The sequence below is a fragment of the Panulirus ornatus genome, chromosome 34, assembly GCF_036320965.1.
Source record: "Panulirus ornatus isolate Po-2019 chromosome 34, ASM3632096v1, whole genome shotgun sequence".
NCBI classification, from domain to species: Eukaryota; Metazoa; Arthropoda; class Malacostraca; order Decapoda; family Palinuridae; genus Panulirus; species Panulirus ornatus.
The window spans coordinates 5755026-5780622 of NC_092257.1; the positions used below are offsets into that span (position 1 = coordinate 5755026).

Here is a 25597-nt window from a genome sequence, read left to right on the forward strand (position 1 = left end):
ATAAATGTATCCGTATTTTTCATAATCTACCTATAATCCTCCTGCAAACCTAAATAATTAATAAATATATCACCTTGTCCAACGTATTCTCTGCCATATGTTCTGTATGATCCATACCAATTCAAAAAACTCACACCTTTTTGCCTTTCGAGGCACATTCACACCAAATAACCTTAACATCTTACGCTATTCTCATTCAAACTACATTACGCAAATGCTCCATCTCCTGTGCTCTTATTCGTCACCTAGCCCGACCTAGTCATTTGCTAACTATACAAGAAAAGCCTAGTCGACTACGGGAGTAACCTCAACTCCAACCGACACCCTCCCCTCCTAGCCCCACCACCAGTTGGCCCCGGGGGCTACAAGACAACGTGATGTAAATGCAGGAAATTTCACGTTCTATTTGTTATTCTGTTCTGATCGAGGCGTTGATTACGCATGTGTGTGTGTGTGTGTGTGTGTGTGTGTGTGTGTGTGTGTGTGTGTGTCTTTCTCTCTGCTGATGTGTGTCTTGTGTGTGTGTGTGTGTGTGTGTGTCTTTCTCTCTGCTGGTGTGTGTCTTGTGTGTGTGTGTGTGTGTGTGTGTGTGAGGTATCTGGTAGGTGCATGTGTTTGTTGGCGTGTTCGTTGTGTAAACATTGTTGCAGAAGTTCTAGTGGGACATATGTACCTGAATATTCTGTGTGTTTTTGTAGTGTGTGTATGTCCGTCAGTCTGTCTACGTTTGAGTATATATTTGCGCGCATATGTAACCGTTCCTTCCTCTGGTGTCTTTGGAGTAATCAATTACGTATTAGTAATCATTTATTTGTGCAATGATAGGTTAGAGTTCTAATATATATATATATATATATATATATATATATATATATATATATATATATATATATATATATATATATATATATATATATATATATATATATATATATTTAATTTATATATATGTATCATTATATATATATATATATATATATATATATATATATATATATATATATATATATATATATATATATATACTGTTCAAGTAATCTCGCATGATGCAAATCGATCACCACCAATTGATATCGTAATTCTTTTCACAAACCATACAGGACCACCCTGAATAATGATAAGTGAAACATTATTTCCATCAATGACCTGATAATATGTACCAAATGAAAAAAAAATATACATATATATGTATACATATACATATATTGCACCATGACAAGCAACAAGCAGTACGAGTGTACGGATGGCCCTGCTGGCGATACATGGCAGCTCCCCCTCAGCTGGCCTGTCGCTACAGCTGCAGCTTTCCACTGTTTACGTACCACGAGTGGCTGTATCACACGCACCGCAAGCGGGATTTCTCTGCTCCGACGCCTTGTGAGTTATTCATTGTCATATCCAGTCTGTTGGTACTGTGCATATATTAATTTACGAGTGCCGTTAGTATGAATGTTAGATGAGGTCTCCGCCAAATCTACTCTAGGATGGGAGGGAAGCTGATTTGACCCCGATAGGTTCAGTGTGAGTCATCTAGTCCAAATCATTGCGGTTTTCTATATCACACAGGACGTATATCATTATATATCGTTTTGCAGGACATTCAACAGTAATGATCTCGTGTACTGGTAATTCCGTGTACTCCCGTGGAGCTGTGGTATTGATTGAAAGAAAAACATATGTCGGAGCTAACGGAACTGCTTGACCAAAACACCAAAACATCATGTAATTTTTTTTTCTAAAAAAGAAAGGAAAATATGTAGTTATCTGTCCAGTGATGAATCATATCAATCCTCTGCTCCGCCCCGGATCTGGAATTTTTTAAACTCGGGTATGTTTAGGGGGTCACTTACTCTCGCATATTTCTCGGTGCGAACTGTGCCACACCCCCCACCACAGGACCCCAGCACGGCCCACGCCCCTCACAATATGTATCCACACCACACACCTCACCCTACACCCTCCGTGATATGTATCCACGTACAGCTCAGCCTAAGCTATCCATATATGTATCCACACTACATAGCTCAACCTACGGCCTCCTTAATATGTATCCACACCACACATCTCACCCTCCACAGTGCGTATCCACACCCCACACAGCTATGAAGCTTTCATTGCCAATCTTCGCACCACACTTTCTCCCACACCGCACTTCCACTAAAATCATCCTCTCCCCACATCACACTTCCGCCTCCACCCTACTTACCCCACACCACACTTACCCACATTTCCCTCCACACCGTACTTCCTCCTATACCACCCCACACCACACTTCCTCCACACCATACTTCCTCCTCACTACACCACACTTCCTCTTGACCATACTTCCTCCTCACTACACAACCCCACACCACTCTTCCCCCACACCATACTTCTTCCCCCACACCAAACCCTCGAACATCACAACTCGAGCATCTAAGTGACCTACATAACCATGGCCGTTCACATAGTATTTCTTGTAATTACTAATGTAATGAGGTTCACTGGTGGGACAGAAGTTATGAATAGTTTACTGTGAATGACGGTTGTATTATTATTGTACGGTAGGGGTTTTCTATACACAGAGCGAATTGGTCGTGGCAATGAGGTTGTCAGTGGGGTTGTTAGTCGTAGCGATGAGGTTGGTGGTATGGGGATGGGGGTTACGGGTTGTGGCAATGGGGTTGTTGGCCTTACTGATGGGGGTGCTTGGTCTTGGGATGGGGTTGTTGGTCGTAGTGATCGGGTTGTGGTCTTACTGATGAGGTTGTTGGTCTTGAAAGAGGGCTGTTGGTTTTACTGATGAGGTTGTGGCGATAGGACTGTTGGTCTTGGGATGGTGTTGCTGGTCTTACTGACGGGGTTGTAAGTCATGGGATGGGGTTTATGGTCTTTCTGATGAGGTTGTTGATTATAGTGAGGGGTTGTTGGTCTTACTGATGAGGTAGCTGATCGCAGAGGGGGTTGTGGGGTTGTTGGTCTTAGGATGTTGTTAGTCTCTGATGAGGTTGCTGATTGTAATGGAGGTTGTTGGTCATAGAATGAGGTTGTTATTCTCATTGCTGAGGTTGTTGATTGTGGCGATGGGATTGTTGGTCTTGGGGTTGTGGTCTTACAGTGAGGTTGATGATCGTAGTGAGGGAGTTGTTGGTCTTTGATTGAGGTTGTCTCATTGCTGAGGTTTTTGATTGTTGGTCTTGGGGTTGTGGTCTTACTGTGAGGTTGATGATCATAGTGAGGGGGTTGTTGGTCTCACTGATGAGGTTACTGTGGCCATGGGATCCTTGTTCTTGGCAATGGGGTTGTTGATCGTAGTGATGGGGTTGTTGCTTTTGAAATGGGGTTCTTGGTCGTGGCGTTGGCGACTGTTGATCTTACTGATGGGGTTGTTGGTCTTACTGATGGGGTTGTTGATCTTACTGATGGGGTTGTTGGTCTTACTGATGGGGTTGTTGGTCTTACTGGTGGGGTTGTTGATCTTACTGATGGGGTTGTTGGTCTTACTGATGGGGTTGTTGGTCTTACTGATGGGGTTGTTGGTCTTACTGATGGGGTTGTTGATCTTACTGATGGGGTTGTTGGTCTTACTGATAGGGTTGTTGGTCTTACTGATGGGGTTGTTGATCTTACTGATGGGGTTGTTGGTCTTACTGATAGGGTTGTTGGTCTTGGAGTTGTTGGTCTTAATGATGAGGTTGCTAGTCATGGCAATGGGGTTTGTTGATTTCAACCATGGGGGGAAGGGGTTTTTTGTTGGTCACTTTCGAAGCATACAATGCTCAGAGCAGACAGTTTATTTTACAACAATATTGTCTGCAGTGCCTTTTGGATGTGTTTCAGTGGCGGTTATGGCCTTTCTTCAGTGTGGTTCATTACCATATATATATATATATATATATATATATATATATATATATATATATATATATATATATATATATATATATATTATCCCTGGGGATAGGAGAGAAAGAATACTTCCCACGTATTCCCTGTGTGTCGTAGAAGACTAAAACGGGAGGGAGCGGGGGGGCTGGAAATCCTCCCCTCTCGTTTTAATTTTCCAAAAGGAGGAACAGAGAAGGGGGCCAAGTGAGGATTTCCCTGAAAGGCTCAGTCCTCTGTTCTTAACGGTGCCTCGCCAACGCGGGAGATGGCGAATAGTATGATATATATATATATATATATATATATATATATATATATATATATATATATATATATATATATATATATATATATATATATATATTCACTGAGAACCAATCACTTTCCTCTCTTCCTACACGTACACATGCCTTACATCCTCGATAAAAACTTTTCACTGCTTCTAACAACTTGCCTCCCACACCATATATTCTTAATACCTTCCACAGAGCATCTCTATCAACTCTATCATATGCCTTCTCCAGATCCATAAATGCTACATACAAATCCATTTGCTTTTCTAAGTATTTCTCACATACATTCTTCAAAGCAAACACCTGGTCCACACATCCTCTACCACTTCTGAAACCGCACTGCTCTTCCCCAATCTGATGCTCTGTACATGCCTTCACCCTCTCAATCAATACCCTCCCATATAATTTACCAGGAATACTCAACAAACTTATACCTCTGTAATTTGAGCACTCACTCTTATCCCCTTTGCCTTTGTACAATGGCACTACGCACGCATTCCGCCAATCCTCAGGCACCTCACCATGAGTCATACATACATTAAATAACCTTACCAACCAGTCAACAATACAGTCACCCCCTTTCTTAATAAATTCCACTGCAATACCATCCAAACCTGCTGCCTTGCCGGCTTTCATCTTCCGCAAAGCTTTTACTACCTCTTCTCTGTTTACCAAATCATTTTCCCTAACCCTCTCACTTTGCACACCACCTCGACCAAAACACCCTATATCTGCCACTCTGTCATCAGACACATTCAACAAACCTTCAAAATACTCATTCCATCTCCTTCTCACATCACCGCTACTTGTTTTCACCTCCCCATTTACGCCCTTCACTGAAGTTCCCATTTGCTCCCTTGTCTTACGCACCCTATTTACCCTGGTTCTCAGTGAATGTAGGTTTGCGGCAGGGGTGTGTGATGTCTCCATGGTTGTTTAATTTGTTTATGGATGGGGTTGTAAGGGAGGTAAATGCAAGAGTCCTGGAAAGAGGGGCAAGTATGAAGTCTGTTGGGGATGAGAGAGCTTGGGAAGTGAGTCAGTTGTTGTTCGCTGATGATACAGCGCTGGTGGCTGATTCATGTGAGAAACTGCAGAAGCTGGTGACTGAGTTTGGTAAAGTGTGTGGAAGAAGAAAGTTGAGAGTAAATGTGAATAAGAGCAAGGTTATTAGGTACAGTAGGGGTGAGGGTCAAGTCAATTGGGAGGTGAGTTTGAATGGAGAAAAACTGGAGGAAGTGAAGTGTTTTAGATATCTGGGAGTGGATCTGTCAGCGGATGGAACCATGGAAGCGGAAGTGGATCATAGGGTGGGGGAGGGGGCGAAAATTTTGGGAGCCTTGAAAAATGTGTGGAAGTCGAGAACATTATCTCGGAAAGCAAAAATGGGTATGTTTGAGGGAATAGTGGTTCCAACAATGCTGTATGGTTGCGAGGCGTGGGCTATGGATAGAGATGTGCGCAGGAGGATGGATGTGCTGGAAATGAGATGTTTGAGGACAATGTGTGGTGTGAGGTGGTTTGATCGAGTAAGTAACGTAAGGGTAAGAGAGATGTGTGGAAATAAAAAGAGCGTGGTTGAGAGAGCAGAAGAGGGTGTTTTGAAATGGTTTGGGCACATGGAGAGAATGAGTGAGGAGAGATTGACCAAGAGGATATATGTGTCGGAGGTGGAGGGAACGAGGAAAAGAGGGAGACCAAATTGGAGGTGGAAAGATGGAGTGAAAAGGATTTTGTGTGATCGGGGCCTGAACATGCAGGAGGGTGAAAGGAGGGCAAGAAATAGAGTGAATTGGAGTCATGTGGTATACAGGGGTTGACGTGCTGTCAGTGGATTGAAGCAAGGCATGTGAAGCGTCTGGGGTAAACCATGGAAGGCTGTGTAGGTATGTATATTTGCGTGTGTGGACGTGTGTATGTACATGTGTATGGGGGGGGGGGGGTTGGGCCATTTCTTTCGTCTGTTTCCTTGCGCTACCTCGCAAACGCGGGAGACAGCGACAAATTAAAAAAAAAAAAAAAAAAAAAAAAAAAATATATATATATATATATATATATATATATATATATATATATATATATATATATATATATATTTTCATACTATTCGCCATTTCCCGCGTTGGCGAGGTAGCGTTAAGAACAGAAGACTGAGCCTTTCAGGGAATATCCTCACTTGGCTCCCTTCTCTGTTCCTTCTTTTGGAAAATTAAAAAACGAGAGGGGAGGATTTCCAGCCCCCCGCTCCCATATATATATATATATATATATATATATATATATATATATATATATATATATATATATATATATATATATACATTCAACATTAAGGAATGCCAAATGATACTTATCGTGCATAGTGGTATTTTATACGTTCTTTACATTTTACACACACACACACACACACACACACACTTTATATGAGTAATATTTTTTCCTTAGGATTGGTATGAAAATACTCTATAATCCCCCTCAAGAATATTATTAAGACCTTCAGGACTGTGTGTCACAAAAAACTGACCACTCATTCAAGCCGTGTTTCCCGTGCATATAATTCAACTAGTAACGATTTATTTTTTCTTTTTTTTTCGCGTCACTGTCGTACACGATTGTTCTTTACATCCATCTGTTTTCACGTGCGGCCATCATAGCAGTAAAGGATTTGGCCCAAATCTTATATACTGGAGAAAACGTATTGTCAATATTACCACCCCCACACCACAGTTTCCCACACCATACTCCCCTTCACCATCCTAATACTACAGTTTCCCCACACCATACTCCTCTTCACCACTCCTATACCACAATTTCCCCACACCATACTCCCCTTCACCACTCCTATACTACAATTTCCCCACACCATACTCCCCTTCACCACCCCTATACCACAATATCCCCACACCATACTCCCCTTCACCACTCCTATACTGCAATTTCACCACACCATACTCCCCTTCACCACCCCTATACCACAATATCCCCACACCATACTCCCCTTCACCACTCCTATACTACAATTTCACCACACCATACTCCCCTTCACCCCTATAGCACAATTTCCCCACGTTATATTCCCCTTCACCACCCCTATACCACAATTTCCCCACACCATACTCCCCTATACCACAGTTTCCCTCGCCATACTTCCCCTTCACCACCCTCACGCCACACTTCACTACACACTTCCACCTGCACCATCACTGACCTTATTTCCTTTTTTCTTTTTAGTTTATTTACACAACTGTCATGTAGGTTTTCCCTTGTTTTACGCTAATTTTTGTCATTAACTTTCTCGGGTTCCTTAGATGCGGGATATCACTAAGGCTTAAAATCAAGGGTTATCTGTGCATTCTGTAGAGCCGTGTTGGTTTTGTACAAATTATGTAGCAGACGATTTCCAAGTTCTGACTTGAACACAAAACTCTAATACCCCCAACTGAATATACAATACCAGCTTATTATGTGTCACCCTTTTTAGTGTCATCGGCATGAAGATGATCAGCGACAACGATAAATAACTGAACGTTAATTAACAGCTTCAGTTGAAGTCGTTTTTGCGTGTATTCTACCCAATATCGGAGAGGCGTTTCGGTAACGGTGAAATCAGAGACCTACAAATGATCTTACAACTCCCCAGCCTTTTGTCGAGACTGAAGAGAATTTACATATTTGGTTCACAATGGCATTAACTGAATAGATAAATAACTGCGTCTTGGCAAAAGTGAGCTGCAGGCAGTTATCTAAATTCAGTGAATGTGCATGCACGCTCAAGGAATATATGTTGCATGCTTAATTTTCTCTAGGCATCTTTGTTGTTTGCCAGTATTCCGACTCACCCACCATGTTAGCTGCATTGTCCTATGTCTTTTCATCTTTACTTACTGAAGTCACTTTTGTACCCAACTCAAAAATCATGCAACAGCATTTTGGACATATACTTTCATCAGTGACTTTCAAGGTCAAACTGAAAGTCAGAAAGCGCTTACTGCGAAAACCATTATCGGGTAACATTATAATAGTCAGCTGATCGACTCGTGAAAGATTTGGTGTATAATCAACAAACAGTAAGAAATATCCTACTTCAGTCTTCCAACACTGACCCTTTCCCTTGTTTCGTCATGAAATGGATTCATTCAACAGGTACTAAAACAAGAATGAAGATTTCCCACGTCCATAGTCTCATGTTTTACATGGAGAGTTAGAAATGCGGCAGACTCAGCACGGAGGGTTATCGGTCCAGGAAAATTCCCGTTTTATGGGCGAGCCACACTTTCCCTTACCTTCTCCGTGCCAGACTACGTTAAGCTCATGCGCACTTCTGCTATAATGCGCACACAGCTGCAATAAACGTTGACGTTGGTGTTTTCATTACTCTTGCTCCTATTCAATCTGTCCCTCCAGGTGTGGTGCCAAGCCTGGTTCAAAAAGCTTCGTGAAATTCGTAAGCAAAGCTGCTCTATGATCCTCACAGTTGTCATGATCCTGAATTACAGCGGTTTGGCCGGTCAAGAAACCCATTCTTAGCCTACGCTGTTAAGGATACCGGGTTTGAAGGCGTAACAAAACAGCTGCAGAATATACAAGCTATTCTCGAATGATGTATCTTTCACCAACTTTTGCTGTATGAAAAAGACTGGATAACTGCAGAATATACAAGCTATTCTCGAATGATGTATCTTTCACCAATTTTTGCTGTATGAAAAAAACTGGATAACATAATTTGGTTTCTCAATGATAGTCTTTTGAGTTTCCATGTAAACTAGTTTCCATATAAACTAGTTAAATATCTAACCAAGTCGGTCTGGTGATCACATACCAAATAGTAACGAGTCAGCTTTCGTACACACTTTGAGGCACAATATGAAAAAGGAGGAAGAGAAATGATGACATTTATTGACGTGGACTTTTAACGCAGCTGCGTAGCAAAGGGATCGAAAAGTGTGGCACGCCACAGAACGAGAATTTTTTGGTCAAATAAATCTCACTGCTAAGTCTAGTTCATTCGTGGCCCACCATCCTTATAACATTATGGAAACGGTGGGTATGGGAAACCTTGATAGTTATCTAACCCTTTAGGTCTAGCAATCATCTATACATATCTCGTAACTACCCATGTAAGTGCAATAATCACATACATATCTCTAATAACGTAGATGGTTTAGTTCGTAATTACATACACTGTCTATAATATCTAACCTTGTAGTTGCTGTGGCCGAGTCTTCGGGGGTAAGAGGGCCTTTTTTCTTGTACTTCCTCTTACACTTTTAATTTCTTCTTTCAAAATCCCTCTTTATTTTCAGCAGCTCTCCCTGTGACGATGACAACAACAGAATTTAATAAAATTATTGGAACTAAATGCTGCAGGAAAAAAAAATCAATATACATAAAGTACAGGTAGTTCAATGACCTAGAACAGGAATACATAATTCTTTTCAGTTGGAGCATATAAATTGCAGAATTCCTCTCTGAATAAATGACACAGTGCTTAGGTTAGTGACTGTAAATACAAGTGTCACTAAACGAAACATACTTTAGTATTGTTTCTTTTAGAAGCAGTAATGAGACCCCGATATATAACATGTTAGCTTCTGTTACCCAAATCAGCATATGCCTCAATTTCGTGATATGCTTGGGAGATAATGTATCATTAGCTGGTTTACTCAGTGTTTAAACGTGGTTGATTACCTCGGCCGGACGCCTAATCGTCTGCCAGGGTCATTAAAGCCATCATCGTTATTTGGTAAACATCAAATGAAGAAATTTGATCACCATGTGTTCAAGAATATTCCTAAGGCGTACGCGATCTCCGTACACATGTTCCTCCTCTCATTCCCTTATGCTTGTGTGCGTGAAGATCCAAACCTGGCATGGCCGTTTATTAGTGACACGTTTTCGAGACGCCATTACTAGCACATATTAGGTACCTGTCTATGTATACAAGCCAAGCACCGGAACTCTATGTTTATTAGCTCTTATATTGTACTATGTATATACATGTGTATGTGGATGGGTTGCGCCATTCTTTCGTCTGTTTCCTTGCGCTACCTCGCTGACGCGGGAGACAGCGACAGAGCAAAATAAATAAATAAATAAATAAATATTGTACTACTGATCTTTATACAAGCACTACATGATACATAGGAATACATCACCATGTGTTTCGATAAAGTGCAGTGTCCATATAGTGCAATTTATATGTTAATTCATCGGAAGGCACCCATGTTAACTTATAGATGAGCAAACTACCCTTAAGTTCATTACAGCATTGAAGGTGTTAGATTTTGAAGGTGACATTTTCATCTTGCCCGACTTGCAATGTCTTCAATTTCACCTTTGAAATTAGTGTCGCTCAAAATATCACGTCCATTAATCATCATGGTTAACCCATATTTGCGCGGTATACACATTGCACATTCTTTGGCAGAAACTGAAGTGATCGTTCTCCACTTTCGTGGGAGCTCACATGGCAATGCAATCAAAGAAGTTGGAAATATGCATTCATCCTTTTCATTCACATTTATATCCCGAAAAAGCTCAACTGTTGGACATCACAGATCCGAGGCATCAAGAACAAATAAATAGTGCTACATAGCCTGTAATTTGGGAAATGTAGCTACACATGTACTTTCCATTTACTTTAAAATCTTCCGTTGAGTTAGGTCAGGATGTGTGATGTTTCAAGATGAATGACACGTATGAAATACATTACCTTAGAATATCATGACAATTCAGAATGACTCTGTATCAGCTATGTATTGCCTTATGAAAATACCTAGACACTGCCAGTGTATCTTAACGTCACAGAATAAACTGAAACTCTCTATTTGTGGAAGACCACGTCTTTGGGATTCGCAGGAGAATGTCTGGCACAAAAATGCTGGAAAGTTCTAATCTCTGATCCGAGCGCAGCGCCAACATGTGCAACAGCAATAACTGAACCACAATAAATATGGCCTCATGTACAAATATCTTCCTTTTTAGACTTCATAGTAGTTAATTGTAATAAGAAAAATAATTAAGAATATTTATATGATAATAGGAATGATATCACATAAACGAAATATCTATAAATAGATTAAATAAGAGATGTTGCAATATCTGGTGAGGGTGGTGGTGACGTCATATGTCAACAAATGTCAATAACAACAGCACGTGCGTTAGGTCCAAGTGTCAGGCTCTGCTCCAGGTAAATGTTAAAGATTTTGAAACATTGTACAGGATAACTTGAAAATACTTATATTTTGTAATACATGAGAAGCTAACTATCTTCTCTTCAAGTTTTAAGACTTTGTATTACGTAACTGTAGATCTTTTATGTGGGTAGTATATTTCATTTTGCAATTTGTTCAGGAACTTGATGTGTACTATGGATGTAGCTCTGGAAGAAAAGTGCTATTGTCTTGCACTGAATGTGTAGTGTGAGACTACAATAATAGAGGCAGAGGATGATTTGGAGCATTTTACAATTGATTCTGCGATAATGATCAGTACTGGTGAGGGCTGTGAAGAACAAAGATATTGCAGAGTTACTATGATATAGTAGTTGATATTGCAGGGCCAGAAACATACTTTTGACTTTATTCATCCCCGCTGAAAGGAAAATACGGAGTGTGAAAGAGAATTGGAACCATTAGAGTTCTTTTGGCGCTTGTGGATTCTTGCCTTATCCAGGGAACAGGCATCAGAGAGATAGATACTCATGAAGGTGAAGCATATAAATAGGTTGAACACTTTCAGAATTCGACTGAGACTTCATAAACCTTGTATTTAACTTCCCATGCCAACTGAGACCATAGATTTCAGTGATACAGGTAAAATATATCAACAATTGTATCTGATGCACCCTTCACATGGTGAAGAATACTCATTAGAAATATTTTTGTGTATGCCACATGGCGAAGAATGGGTAATAGCGCGCTTTAGTGCTGCATCATTATTAGTTAATAAAAACATGGTAAAGATATTAAGAATGAGGTAAAATAGGAAAAGGGAGATGATATAAAACATCATTCATGTAATAAGACGTTCCTCCAAGTGGGTAGGGGCAAGAAGCTGTGGGAAAATGTGGAGTAAGAAAACATCTTTCACACAAACCAAAAAATCATAACAATCTGATATAGCCCATAGAAAAAATAAGCCAAACCGCGATAATGCCTTGCATGTAGAGATAATGAAGTGTAATTTTTTCAGGAGTATGAAATAGAGTTGCTAAACTAGAAGTCTTTCAGACTTTACCAGTTATTTAAACTTTCTGTGAATGAACATAAGTAGAGATAATTGCATTATCATCTTCAAACCAAGACTGCTTAAATTTTTGACTTTGTCTATATATGTAACTTGTTCACTTTAACATACATCACACAAAAACTGGATGTAAGCATAAGGCCATAAGTCCCATATATTATAAGCATTTGAAAATAGGTAATGTTCAGCTTTTGCGAGACATTTTCATAGGTTTATTTTGATTTATACATGTTTTCTGCTTACATTTATGTTAATTAAACCCTTACTTACCTGATTTTCAAAGCCCTCCCCACTCTAATTTATTACATATTTAAGAATGATACAAATCTCATTCATCAATTTTTATCATCTTATCCATGCGCTATACTACCATTAAAATGCAAAAGCGCTCATTTCCCAGAGGCATTTCTGCAATGTACCTTCACTAAGCTTTCATGAATAATGGAAATGTTTTCAGATATACCTCATTGCTATCTGCAGTAATGCTTCGTCAAGAAAGTAGAATTTTAGGTGTGTTGAGAATCAGGTTGCCACCCATTTTTTACACCTTTGATTAACTGCGTAGATTATTGTTTGGTTTTTATCATTCTTTAAATATTATGATGGCTAGAATGAAGAAAATAGATATGGGAAGAATATGTGGTGTGAAAAATTAATTAGATGGACACCTGTATGGAGATATTTGGGATGTAATGGGCTTGGTAAAGTGTATCATCATACAGAAGGTACTATGGAAGACATGGATGGATGTGGTGAGAAATTTCAGTTGGGTTATTGATGTTTCGTATGAAGATGCAACAGGAATGGTTCGGAATCATATGCGATGGAAGCATTTTGTACTGGAAAGTGACATGAATAGAGAGTTTGGTCTCAGTTGACAGTTCAACTTGATGGCTAAAAATAGAAAATAAGCAATTTAACATTATCATATATTCTTTGAACCCCTTTCGTGGAGCTCCCTCATCTTTGAAGAGGCAGTCTATGCAGGAGCATGGAAATGATTCACTAAACAAGGTCTTTGATGTGGTTATACACTTTTCTGTCCACTGATGATGATAGCCTTGGCATAGGTGACTTGTTACTTGCAGTGTAACTACCAGTCACTTTCAACAAGGCTGAACACTATCATCCTCTGTAGACAAAAGAGAGTACAGTCACATCAAGGAACTTCTCACTCCAAAGGAATCTATCATTTTCTTGCTGTTAAAAGTAATGCAGCCTTGAAGCTGTAGAGGTCCCATCAGGGAAATGGGTTCTGTGGTTATATAATAATAATAATAATGATAATAATGATAATGATAATGATAATCTGGGATACTAAACATTATTTAGAAAAGGTAATTGCTTTGCTAAACTAGATTTTTTGCTTTTCATTCTAGAATCATGTCTGAAGCAAAGATTGTTGTAAAAGCTCCAGAGAACAACAAAGAGCCAATTTTGGTGGTTTTGCAAGATGTCATCCCTGAAAAGCTTGGCGCAGATGCATCATTATCAGCACTGGAAATATCTTCAGGCAGTGGTCAACATGTAGTTCATTTTGCTAAAAAATTTCCAAAAATATCCTGGCAACCCTCTGATATTGATCAAAAGTATCTTGAGAGTATTAAGAGCTACATAGCTGAAGAAAAGTTGCAAAATGTAAAGGACCCACTAGTAATTGACATTGCTAAGGTAAGTTATTTTTTCTCTTTCATTTTCTTGAGGATCAGAAAGGACAATTACCCATTATTTGTATAATGATCAGGCATTGCATATTTAATCAAATATTCATCCAGCTTCCAGGCTTTTATTTTTCTGATAGCTATACTTTTTCCAGCCCATCAGTGAATGGCCTGAGGCATTTGCAGACCATTCCCTCGACTTGATTGTCAACATAAATATGGTTCACATCACTCCTTGGTCATGTGCTGAAGGACTGTTTGCTTCAGCGGGAAAGCTCCTGAAGCCTGGTGGTATAATGGTTACATATGGACCATATGCTATACATGGAGAGATCACTCCTGAGAGTAATGTCTCTTTTAATGAATCTTTAAAGGTAAGTGTATGATATGACAAAATTGTTAAAATCTATAATACCCTTCATGAAACTTTTGCATGCTGTGACCAACATGAATATCATGTTTTTCTTGATGTAGTAACTTTAATTCATAATAATTAGGCTCTGTATATCTAACAAATTGTATAGATATATATTTTTTTATTTTTTATTTTTATTTTGCTTTGTCGCTGTCTCCCGCGTTTGCGAGGTAGCGCAAGGAAACAGACGAAAGAAATGGCCCAACCCACTCCCATACACATGTATATACATACACATCCACACACGCAAATATACATACCTATACACCTCAATGTACACATATATACACACACACAGACACATACATATATACCCATGCACACAATTCACACTGTCTGCCTTTATTCATTCCCATCGCCACCTCGCCACACATGGAATACCATCCCCCTCCCCCCTCATGTGTGCGAGGTAGTGCTAGGAAAAGACAACAAAGGCCCCATTCGTTCACACTCAGTCTCTAGCTGTCATGCAATAATGCCCGAAGCCACAGCTCCCTTTCCACTTCCAGGCCCCACACAACTTTCCATGGTTTACCCCAGACGCTTCACATGCCTTGATTCAATCCACTGACAGCACGTCAACCCCGGTATACCACATCGATCCAATTTACTCTATTCCTTGCCCGCCTTTCACCCTCCTGCATGTTCAGGCCCCGATCACTCAAAATCTTTTTCACTCCATCTTTCCACCTCCAATTTGGTTTCCCACTTCACCTCATTCCCTCCCCCTCCGACACATATATCCTCTAGGTCAATCTTTCCTCACTCATTCTCTCCATGTGCCCAAACCATTTCAAAACACCCTCTTCTGCTCTCTCAACCACGCTCTTTTTATTTCCACACATCTCTCTTACCCTTACATTACTTACTCGATCAAACCACCTCACACCACACATTGTCCTCAAACATCTCATTTCCAGCACATCCACCCTCCTGCGCACAACTCTATCCATAGCCCACGCCTCACAACCATATGATTCACTTCCGCTTCCATGGTTCCATCCGCTGCCAGATCCACTCCCAGATATCTAAAACACTTTACTTCCTACAATTTTTCTCCATTCAAACTTACCTCCCAATTGACTTGACCCTCAACCCTACTGTACCTAATAACCTTGCTCTTATTCACATTTACTCTTAACTTTCTTCTTTCACACACTTTACCGAACTCAGTCACCAGCTTCTGCAGTTTCTCACATGAATCAGCCACCAGCGCTGTATCATCAGCAAACAACAACTGACTCACTTCCCAAGCTCTCTCATCCACAACAGACTTCATATTGCCCCTCTTTCCAAAACTCTTGCATTCACCTCCCTAACAACCCCATCCGTAAACAAATTAAACAACCATGGAGACATCACACACCCCTGTCGCAAACCTACATTCACTGAGAACCAATCATTTTCCTCTCTTCCTACATGTACACATGCCTTACATCCTTGATAAAAACTTTTCACTGCTTCTAACAACTTGCCTCCCACACCATATATTCTTAATACCTTCCACAGAGCATCTCTATCAACTCTATCATATGCCATCTCCAGATCCATAAATGCTACATACAAATCCATTTGCTTTTCTAAGTATTTCTCACATACATTCTTCAAAGCAAACACCTGATCCACACATCCTCTACCACTTCTGAAACCACACTGCTCTTACCCAATCTGATGCTCTGTACATACCTTCACCCTCTCAATCAATTTTTTTTTTTTTTTTTTTTTTTTGCTTTGTCGCTGTCTCTCGCGTTTGCGAGGTAGCGCAAGGAAACAGACGAAAGAAATGGCCCAACCCACCCCCATACACATGTATATACATACGTCCACACACGCAAATATACATACCTACACAGCTTTCCATGGTTTACCCCAGACGCCTCACATGCCTTGATTCAATCCACTGACAGCACGTCAACCCCGGTATACCACATCGATCCAGTTTACTCTATTCCTTGCCCGCCTTTCACCCTCCTGCATGTTCAGGCCCCGATCACTCAAAATCTTTTTCACTCCATCTTTCCACCTCCAATTTGGTCTCCCTCTTCTCCTCGTTCCCTCCACCTCCGACACATATATCCTCTTGGTCAATCTTTCCTCACTCATTCTCTCCATGTGCCCAAACCATTTCTAAATACCCTCTTCTGCTCTCTCAACCACGCTCTTTTTATTTCCCCACATCTCTCTTACCCTTACGTTACTTACTCGATCAAACCACCTCACACCACACATTGTCCTCAAACATCTCATTTCCAGCACATCCATCCTCCTGCGCACAACTCTATCCATAGCCCACGCCTCGCAACCGTACAACATTGTTGGAACCACTATTCCTTCAAACATACCCTTTTTTGCTTTCCGAGATAATGTTCTCGACTTCCACACATTCTTCAAGGCTCCCAGAATTTTCGCCCCCTCCCCCACCCTATGATCCACTTCCGCTTCCATGGTTCCATCCGCTGCCAGATCCACTCCCAGATATCTAAAACACTTCACTTCCTCCAGTTTTTCTCCATTCAAACTCACCTCCCAATTGACTTGACCCTCAACCCTACTGTACGTAATAACCTTGCTCTTATTCACATTTACTCTTAACTTTCTTCTTTCACACACTTTACCAAACTCAGTCACCAGCTTCTGCAGTTTCTCACATGAATCAGCCACCAGCGCTGTATCATCAGCGAACAACAACTGACTCACTTCCCAAGCTCTTTCATCCACAACAGACTTCATACTTGCCCCTCTTTCCAAAACTCTTGCATTCACCTCCCTAACAACCCCATCCATAAACAAATTAAACAACCATGGAGACATCACACACCCCTGCCGGAAACCTACATTCACTGAGAACCAATCACTTTCCTCTCTTCCTACACGTACACATGCCTTACATCCTCGATAAAAAGTTTTCACTGCTTCTAACAACTTGCCTCCCACACCATATATTCTTAATACCTTCCACAGAGCATCTCTATCAACTCTATCATATGCCTTCTCCAGATCCATAAATGCTACATACAAATCCATTTGCTTTTCTAAGTATTTCTCACATACATTCTTCAAAGCAAACACCTGATCCACACATCCTCTACCACTTCTGAAACCACACTGCTCTTCCCCAATCTGATGCTCTGTACATGCCTTCACCCTCTCAATCAATACCCTCCCATATAATTTACCAGGAATACTCAACAAACTTATACCTCTGTAATTTGAGCACTCACTCTTATCCCCTTTGCCTTTGTACAATGGCACTATGCACGCATTTCGCCAATCCTCAGGCACCTCACCGTGAGTCATACATACATTAAATAACCTTACCAACCAGTCAACAATACAGTCACCCCCTTTTTTAATAAATTCCACTGCAATACCATCCAAACCTGCTGCCTTGCCGGCTTTCATCTTCCGCAAAGCTTTTACTACCTCTTCTCTGTTTACCAAATCATTTTCCCTAACCCTCTCACTTTGCACACCACCTCGACCAAAACACCCTATATCTGCCACTCTGTCATCAAACACATTCAACAAACCTTCAAAATACTCACTCCATCTCCTTCTCACATCACCACTACTTGTTATCACCTCCCCATTTGCGCCCTTCACCCATATACATACAAACACATATACATACACAGACATATACATGTATATACACATACAAACAAAGTGCATATGAACATGGACCTTCATGGAACATACAAACCTCCGACAGCAAGGATCGAACCCGGGAACCCGCCTGTTGCACAGGGGTTCCGGGTTTGATCCTGGCTGTTGGAGGTTTTTATGATATATACACATGTTCTCCTATGAGTCCACGGGGAAAATGAAACACGAAAAGTTCCCAAGTGCACTTTCGTGTAATAATCACATCATCAGGGGAGACATGAGAGAAATATAACAGTCAGTTGATATACATCGAAGAGACGAAGCTAGGACGCCATTTGGTAAACATCTGATTGTCCACATGTTTACCAAATGGCGTCCTAGCATCGTCTCTTCGATGTATATCAACTGACTGTTATATTTCTCCCTTGTGTCTCCCCTGATGATGTGATTATTACACGAAAGTGCACTTGGGAACTTTTTGTGTTTCATTTTCCCCGTGGACTCATAGGAATATCTTGATCACGCGCAAAATTGTGATCCTTTCCAACATACACATGTACATATTCATATACTTGCTTGCCTTTATCCATTCCTGTCACTACCCCACCCATAGGAAACAGCACTGCTGCCCCCCACTTCAGTGAGGTAGTGCCAGGAAAACAGACAAAAAAGGCCACATTCGCTCACACTCAGTCTCTAGCCATCATGTGTAATGTATCGAAACCACAGCTTCCTATGCACATCCAGGCCCCGCAGACCTTTCCATGGTTTACCCCAGATGCTTTTTTCTTTTTTTGAGTGATTGTGATTACATGGACCTAGCAGATTTTTCAATTTCAGTTTAATGTCTGTTTGTACATTCACTGAAGTCCCAGTTATCATAATCCTAAAACCATAACCCTTATCCACCACCAGGTCCCACAGTCCTTCCCATGGTGTTCCTCAGTTGCTTCATATGCCCAGGAGCAGTTCATATGACAGCACAGTGTCTCCTGTATACCACATCACTCAAATTCATTGTCCAATGCCTGCCCTTCTCTCTCCTGCATGTTCAGGCCCAGACCACTCACAATTTTTTACTCTCTATCCTTCCATCTCCAATTTGGGCTCCCCCATCTCCTTATCCCATCCACATCTGAGACACATACCTCCTGAGGTAGAGGAGAAAGAATTAATTCTACCTTTGTATTCTTTGTGTGTCATAGGTAACTAAAGAGAGTAGGATATAGGGGGCTGGATATCTCTCCATTTCTAAAAGAGGGAACAGGAGCCAAGCAGGGAGTGCTCTTGCTCCTTGAAGGCTCAGGCTTGGATGTCTAAAAGTGTGTGGATGTAACCAAGATGAGAAGAGAGGAGAGATAGTTAGTGTTTTATGAAAGAGGCCTGGATGTTTGGCTCAGAAACAAAGATCAAAATTAAGGGGCAAGAATGGTTTGGAAATGCCTAGGAGTAAAGTCAGGGGTTTTGAAAGGACAAGAGTAAAGGAAGGAGTAGCACTAGTCCTGAAGCAGTTGTGGAAGTGTGTGAATGTATGGAAGTAAAGTCTAGACTGATGTGGGTTAAAATGAAAGTAGAGGGCAAATGATGGGTGATTACTGCTTTTGCACTTGGTCATGAGAAGAAAGATCATGGGATGCAAGTGTTTTAGAAGCAGCTGAGTGAGTGTGTCAGCTGTTTTGATATAAGAGACTGGGTGTTAGTGATGGGTGATTTGAATGTGAAGGTGAGTATTCTGGTAGTTCAGGGTATGATTAGGGGGCATGGGGTATTCAGTATTATAAGTGGATATGGTGAACAGCTTGTGGAGCTTTGTGCTGAAAAAGGACCAGTGATTGGGAATACCTGGTATAAAAAGAGGGATATACACAAGTATACATGTATGACTAGGAGAGATGGTCAGCGGGCATTATTAGATTACACATTAATTGATAGGCGTGTAAAAGATAAACTTTTGGATGTAAGTGTGCTGAAAGGGGTAGCAGGTGGGATGTCTGATCTCTATCTCTTGGAGGCGAGTGTGAAGATTTGTAGAGCCTTTGGAAAAGAGGAAACAGTTTTGATGAGTAGCAAATGTGAGAGTAAGTGAGCTTGGAAAACTGACTAGGGTGAAGAAATATCAGGAGAGATTGAATGTATTATGGCAAAAAGTGAGAGTAAATGAAGCAAAGGGAGTGGATGAGGAATGGGAGGTAAGCAGTACTGGACTGGTATGTGCGAGAGATGCATGTGGCATGCAAAAGGTTGGAGATGGGCAGATTAGAAAGGGTAGTGAATTATGGTATGAAGTAAAGATACTAATGAAAGAGAAAGGAGAGGCATTTGGGTGGTACTTACAGGGAAGGAGTGCAAATGATTGTGATTAGTGGTCTAGAGGAAGGTGCAGGGGTCTAAAAAAAAAAAGGGCAAATGAGAGTTAGGGTGACCAAGCATCAGTAAACTTTCAGGAGAAGAAGGTGTTTTGGAAGGAGGTTTGATAATATGTGAAAAACAAGAGTACAGATGGGAACATTGGTGATGGGGCAACAAGGGTAGTGGTGACATATTGTAATGAAGTGAAATGGAGCAATTTGAAGAGCTTTTGAATATAGGGTATTTGGGTTTGGATGGTATACAAAGTGAGTCATGGAGAATGGTTTGGTGAAGAGAAAAGAGGTGGTGAGAGCATTATGTAAAATGGAATGTGGCAAGGCGGCTGGAGTGAATGGTATTACAGTTGAATTTATTTAGAAAGTGAGTGACTGTATTGGTGATTGGGTGATAAGGATTTTCAGTGTATGTATGGATCATGATGAGGTGCCAGAGGATTGGTATAATGCTTGTATAATGCCACTGTTTAAAGGCAAGGGGGATAAAGAAGAATGTTGAAACTAGAGAGGTATGATTTTGTGAGTTTACCTGGTAATTCATACAGGAGGGTTGTGACTAGAGAGAAGCAGTGAGGCTTCAGAAGTACTAGAGAATGTGTGGATCAGGTGTTTGCTTTAAACAATGTTTTTGAGAAATGCTTAGAGAAAGAGACGGATTTGTATGTGGCATTTATGGATGTGGAGAAAGCATATGATAGAGTTGATAAAGATGTCTTGTGGAAGGTCTTAAGAATATATAGTATGAGAGGAAAGCTATGAGAAGCAGTGAGAAGCTTTTACCAAAAGTATAAGGCATGTGTATAGATAGGAAAAGAGGAGAGTGAATGGTTCAACATGAAAGCTGATCTGTGGCAGGGGTATGCCATGCCATCATGATTCTTTGATTTATTTATGGACTTGTTAGTAAGAGAGGTATGTGTGAGAGTCTTGGAGAGATGGGCTAGTATGGAGTCTGTGAGATATGAGAGGGCCTTAGAAGTGAGTCAGTTGTTTGCTGTTGATACAGCACTGGTGGCAGATTTGAGTGAGAAACTGCAGAAGTTAGTGACTGAGTTTCGAGAGTGTGTAAAAGGAGGAAGTTGAGAGAAAATGTCAATAAAATCAAGGTTATTAGGTTCAGCATGGTTGAGGGACAGGTTAGTTAGGGTGAGTTTGAATGGGGAAAACTTGGAGAAAGTGAGGTTGATTTAGATACCTGGGAGTGAACATGTTAGCAACTAAAACAGTGAAAATGGAAGTGAGTCAGGTTTGGTGAGAGGGTGAAAGTTCTAGGAGCATTGAAGAACATGTGAAAGAGAGAACAGTATCTGGGAGGGCAAAAATAGTTATATTTGAAGGAATAGTAGTCCTTACATTATCCATACATATACTGAAAATTCTTACCAACCAGTCAACAATACAGTCACCCCCTTTCTAAATAAATTCAGGTGCAATACCATCCACTCCAGCCAACTTGCCACATTTCATCTTACTTAAGCCTTCACTACCTCTTTTCTTTTCACCAAACCACTATCCATGACTCATTTCATATACCAACCCGTATACCCTATTGTCAAACACATTCAGAAGTCCTTCAAAATGCTCACTCCATCTCCTTACTTCATCATTATATGTCTCCACTTCCCTTTTTACCCCCTTCATCAATGTTCTCATTTGATCTCTGCTTTTCACACATTATCAACATCCTTCCAAAAGTTTACAGATGCTCGCCCACCCCAACTCTTATTTGCTCTCTTTTTCGACCCTTGTACCTCCCTCTTGACCTTCAGTCGCAATCATTTGTACTCCTTCCTCATAAGTATCACCCAAATGCCTCTTTTTTATCTGTCACTAGCAACTTTACATCTTCATCCCATAACTCACTACCCTTTTTAATCTGCCCTCCTCCCACCTTTTGTATGCCACATGCATCTCTTGCACATACCAGCACTGCTTCCCTAATGGATGTGAGGCATGGCCTATAGATAAGGCTGTGCAGAGAAGGGTAGATGTGTTGGAAATGTTTGTGGACAATATTTGGTGTGATGGGGTTGGATCAAATAGATAACGAAAGGATTAGAGAGATATTTTGTAATAAAAAGCATCTGGTTGAGAGTGCTGAAGAGGGTGTGCTGAAATGGTTTGGATGTATTGAGAGAATGAGTGAGGAAAAGTTGACAAAGAGGATACATGTGTCAAAACTGGAGGAAACAAGAACAGGGAAACCAAACTGGAAATGGAAGGAGGGAATGGAAAATATTCTGAGTGATCAGGGCCTGAACATGGAAGAGGGTGAAAGGCATGCAAGGGATTGATTGAATTGAAATGATGTGATGTACTGGGGTTGATGTGCTGTCATTGGGCTGAACCAGGGCATGTGAAATGTCTGGGGTAAACCATGGAAAGATCTGTGAGGCCTGGTTGTGGGTAGAGAGCTGTGGTTTCATTGTATTACACATCACAGATAGGGAATGGACGTTAGCGAATGTGGCCTTTCTTCATCTGTTTGTGATGCTAGCTTGCTGATGAGGGAAATGGCAGTTAAGTATGAAAAAAAGTAACTTATTCATATTGATTTGGTATGAATATCTTTTTTTTTTGTGAAAGTGTTATGGACGGGTCATTGCACTTCGTTAGGAGTTCAGATAATTTAGTTTATTGAAACAATACAGTACACATGTTTTATGGAAGAAATCTGCATAATCAGCTGTAAACATTTCACACAGATTCAATTCCTGATACAGGCACACAGACCTGTACATATTCTTACTGCCATGACAAAGCAGAAACTATGTCCATGGCCATTAAAGGGAAAGTTGGGGGGTACCTTGTGGTTAAGGGGGGTAATGCGTGTGTGGTTGGCCTGGGGAGCAAGATTCACCTTCAACTACCTTCATTTTCTATCAAGACAAGACCAGTCAGGTTGTAGTGTGATATGTATGCATGCAGAAAGTTGAGGGCATTTCAGTGCTTGGAGTCTTTGTTGTGGTATGAAGTCTGTCATAGTTTTTAAGAAATAATCCATTAGATTGGTATACATTTTGGTTTTTGAATTGTTACTTTTAGAAACAAAATGATGCGTGGGGTCTTCGTGACGTTGATGACCTGGAGAAGGAAGCCAAAAAAAATGGTCTTGTATTTGATGCAATGTTCAACATGCCTGCAAACAACAAGACTCTTATTTGGTTGAAGACTGAATGATTAGACTAAACTCTTGTGTTCTCTCCTGTCTGGCTAAGACTGGTGGGAAAATTAACATGTCCAGGGTGACCAAATTCCTTGTGAAATGTAATTTTATAATGTGAGAAACATTACACTCATTGAGCTTGAGTAATACATGGTAAGTGTTGATGCAAGTGAAAACTAGATGTTCAAGTTATGCTGCATTCTGAACCTAATTTGTTTTCCACTGATGATAATGATAAGTAGATTTGTGAATTCTAGCACTGATTGATGAACTCTATCACTAGCGTGTTTACCCACATAACTCTACCCTGTTCAATTCATTTTTATTAAACAAACTAAATATTCCTACTATAATAGACCAAAGATTATTTCTTGCATCGAACTAACTTGTTCTTAAGGCATTTACTCATTAAGTCTAAAGATTCTAGCTTGTCACAATACATTTTACTAGGGAGCTGCAGTATGCACTAGGAATTATTTCTTGTTACCAATGTACAGGTGTCTCCAGGCCTGTAAAAGAAATGTATCAGCCAAAGCAATGAAGTACCTTTTCACTTCAGTTAGTTTGTTATGCCAAAAGGTTTAAGTACTGGTTTTCATTCATAAATGATAGAAGTTTTTTGAGGGAGCATTAATGATGCTAGTTGAAAATTAAAGTATGACAAAATATGTATGTTCATGTAGTTCATATTTTTCAGTGCAATATATTTATTGATATTTTAACTTCATGAAGTGAAAAGGGTATGTGGATATGAAGGTGCACATTATTGTGATTTCTTCTATTTGCTTACCCTTGTATTTGTGCCTTATGTGTAAATTGATGCCTTTTAGAACATTATGATAGTTCAGGCAAGCAGTTTTTGAAATGCTTTGTATAGGATGAAGTGTACAGGGATGAATGACTTCAGGACTATGCAGGTTATGTTTAGGAAACCAGTACCAACATGACAATCTTTGATAATGGGTGCATAGTCATTTTTGCTGCTGTTAGATTTCAATTTATGTGCACACCATAATAGATTTTGTATTTTTTCATATTTCAGATGTATATATTTCATGCACTAAAATTTGGGTTTTTAGAGGGAGTTTGATATTTTCTTGTACATCCCATGCATCGATCAGGTCACCAGACTTTGCTTGCAAAATTTACAATCAATTTAAGGGTTTCTCAACCAGAAAAGAAAAGAAATTGATGATTGAATTATGATAGGCATATAATGAAAGTTAGACTTTTATATGAAAAATACAGGCAAATTTATGCTGTATCAGATTTATTCATATATTTTGAGTTTCTTGTGCATTCTCTTGAAAATGCAAGTAATAAAAGCACATGCCTAGATCTTTCTACAATTGTAGGTTTTCACATTAGCTAAACTATGCTTGTTTTGATACATAGGTATGATAAGTTTTCCTTCAGTTAAAAACTACCTAGGGTTTTTTACTGTACTTGGTCTTGCTGACTGGCTGGTATTGGTCAGCCCCTCTGGACTTTTTTTTTTTTTTCAAATATAGAGCAGATACTTCATTCCACTGTGCCACTCTCTTGGTGTCTTGTAACTTCATACCTGTAACTTTTGTATCTGCTCAGTCACTACTTTTGGGCTGCTAATCATGGAGCACTTCAATTACATGAAAACTGTATTTCAGATTTTCTTTTATTTGATTCCTTTTGTGAGAGAGGTTCAGCTAGAATTCATTTACAATGAAATATATGGTAGATAATATTCATACAACTTGCTGTTAGAATGTGTGTGTATAAATATTTGTAATTCCAGGACATGTGTGTTTAAAGTTATTGGAATTTTAGTTACATACTTATTTAGACTTGCGAATAACCAAGCAGAAATTCATGTGAGGTTTAAAATTATGAGAGGGTGAAACATTTGTTGACAGTGGCCCTGACCAGCTTGCCAGTGCCAACAGTGACCCTAACCAGCCTGACAGTGCCACTGATAATATCCCCAACAAGGTTTCCCC

General features: G+C 40.1%; 1 protein-coding gene across 3 annotated transcripts; it reads left to right on the forward strand.

Annotated features, from left to right (window-relative positions):
* The first annotated feature begins 1257 nt into the window (after positions 1-1257).
* Positions 1258-25266, forward strand: LOC139759798 (methyltransferase-like 26). 3 transcript variants are annotated; one of them, XM_071682267.1, is made up of 4 exons: positions 1258-1377; positions 13787-14078; positions 14224-14442; positions 23501-25266. In XM_071682267.1, the coding sequence occupies exons 2-4, from the start codon at positions 13791-13793 to the stop codon at positions 23633-23635; spliced, it is 642 nt and encodes a 213-aa protein (XP_071538368.1). In that variant the 5' UTR covers positions 1258-1377; positions 13787-13790; the 3' UTR covers positions 23636-25266. The 3 variants fall into 3 exon arrangements, with proteins under 3 accessions (XP_071538368.1, XP_071538366.1, XP_071538367.1); XM_071682265.1 differs by lacking the exon at positions 1258-1377 and adding an exon at positions 11265-11349; XM_071682266.1 differs by lacking the exon at positions 1258-1377 and adding an exon at positions 11855-11974.
* Positions 25267-25597: the final 331 nt, after the last annotated feature.